At 40.6% G+C, this 1,949-nt stretch overlaps 1 protein-coding gene across 1 annotated transcript in view; it reads right to left on the bottom strand.

The window, feature by feature from the left end:
* Positions 1–538: 538 nt before the first annotated feature.
* Positions 539–1,949, bottom strand: part of LOC112138330 — a 7,778-nt gene continuing 6,367 nt past the window's right edge. The window contains exon 3 of the mRNA XM_036216273.1: positions 539–980. Coding sequence (XP_036072166.1) covers positions 539–980 — 442 coding nt within the window. The remainder of the gene's footprint in view (positions 981–1,949) is intronic.

The raw sequence follows: 1,949 nt of genomic DNA, 5'->3' as shown, positions 1-1,949 counted from the left end.
CCTTTTGCTCCTTTCCAAAGAATAAACTGAGGAGCCTGAAGGTCAGAATCATGTTTGTACCAGTAAATTAAGAAATGGTTGTCATATGTCTGATAGTTACACTTCATTGAAACAGATTTTCCTTCCGTTCCTGTAAGTTGATCCTGATCAGGAGAGATTGTGTCTCCAGCTGTGAGTCCTGGAAAAAGTGGAGAAAATGAAGCCATTAGATGAATGAGATGAAGAGTTCATGCAGCAGCTTCAAGCAAACTTGAATCTCTGTTCTTAAACTCACCTAGAATGTGAGATAGAAGCAAAAAGAGGTAAAGCAACATGTCTTTGGAGTTCTTGAAGACACACAGACAGCAGATGAACTCTGTTCTTCCACTGCAGCACAATGAGGAAGAAATAATGTCACTGAATGATCTGAAGTTCAGTGGGCGGAGCCGATGAGCTCGTTTTCAGTTCAACTCAACCAATCAGAGTTTAGTGCTTCCGCAAAAGCTCTGTGTTTAATTTTCTCTGCGTTTTTTTCAGCTTTTATTCTCTGCCTTTTTCTTCAGTTCAATGATTCACCAGTGCTTTCACAGTATGTAACGCCCTCTAGTGGATAAAGTGTAGTATTATGATGTTTCTGGTAGTTTTTGTATAGAGTTTTGTTGTTTCCTGTCACTGTGGGCTCCACAGCACAGTAGTACACGGCAGAGTCTGTCACTGCAGCAGAGGAGATCTGCAGATCCATTTGTGTTTTGTCATCATTCACTTTGAAGGAAAATCCAGGAACTGGATTCAGTAACTTCAGTCCTGTCCCAAAGTGAGAGATCAGAAACTCTGGATGTTTTCCTGGAAATTGTCGATACCAGTAAAATCGATCACCACCAGTTGCAGTATTTTTATATCTGTAGGACAGAGTGACAGGAGCTCCTTCCAAAGTGGACTCTTCCTTCTTGACTGCAGTGAGTTCTTCACAGCTGACATCTAAAGGAAGAGAGAAGTCAGATCAGTGATGGACAAACATCAAATGCTGAAATGTATCTTTGAAAGAATCCATCAACCTGTTCCAATGACTAGAAGCAGCAGAGTGAACACAGATGTCTGCACAGACAGCATGTTGGAGAAAGATGATGTTTGGCTTTTGTGTGTTGAACTGTGTTAAAGTGGAAGTTTGTGTCTCTTCTATAGTTCACTAACAGCTCAGCTCCTCCCTCAATCTCTCTGTCTGTTCTTTCATCTGTTCTTCCTCTTCTCTCAGCTCCTCCTTTTCCTGGTTAAAAGTCTGCTTAACGGTTGAATGTTCTTCATTGATGGAAACTCAAAGACTTTAGATGTTTATATGTACTGGTTAAAGAGTTCTCAGTTGAACTCTGACCTTTTTGTCATCATAACATTATAAGTTATTATAGCAACTGTTTCATTAACATGAAAAAAAGTGTTTACACAGTCATCCATTTCAGTTAATTTAAAAAAAATAACTACCTGTTAATCCCCCTTTAAATAGTCCACCTACACTCACCGTATTGTAAGCACCTGTACGAGATTGTTAATGCATAAAGACACCTGTCCACCCCATACAATCAGCAAGACTCCAACTACTAACATGGCCATGACCAAAGAGCTGTCCAAAGACACCAGAGACAAATTTGCAAACCTCTGCAAGACTGGAAATGACTACAGTGCAATTGCCAAGCACCTTGGTGAAAAAAGATCCACTGTTGGAGCAATTATGAGAAAATGGAGGAAGCTAAATATGACTGTCAGTCTCCCTCAGACTGGGGTTCTATGAAAGTCTCATTGTCTCATTAATCCTGAAAAGTGAGGACTCAGTCCAAAACTACAAAGGAGGAGCTGGTCAATGACCTGAAAAGATTTGGAACCACCGTTTCCATGGTTACTGTTGGTAATACTGTAAGATGTCTTCTTCTTCTTTTCCTTTCGGCTTTTCCCTTCAGGGGTCGCCACAGCGAATCAGT

The sequence above is a fragment of the Oryzias melastigma genome, linkage group LG17 (genome assembly GCF_002922805.2).
Source record: "Oryzias melastigma strain HK-1 linkage group LG17, ASM292280v2, whole genome shotgun sequence".
NCBI lineage: Eukaryota > Metazoa > Chordata > Actinopteri > Beloniformes > Adrianichthyidae > Oryzias > Oryzias melastigma.
The sequence above is the reverse complement of the archived record's forward strand: the minus strand, read 5'-3'. Positions and strand labels throughout refer to the sequence as shown.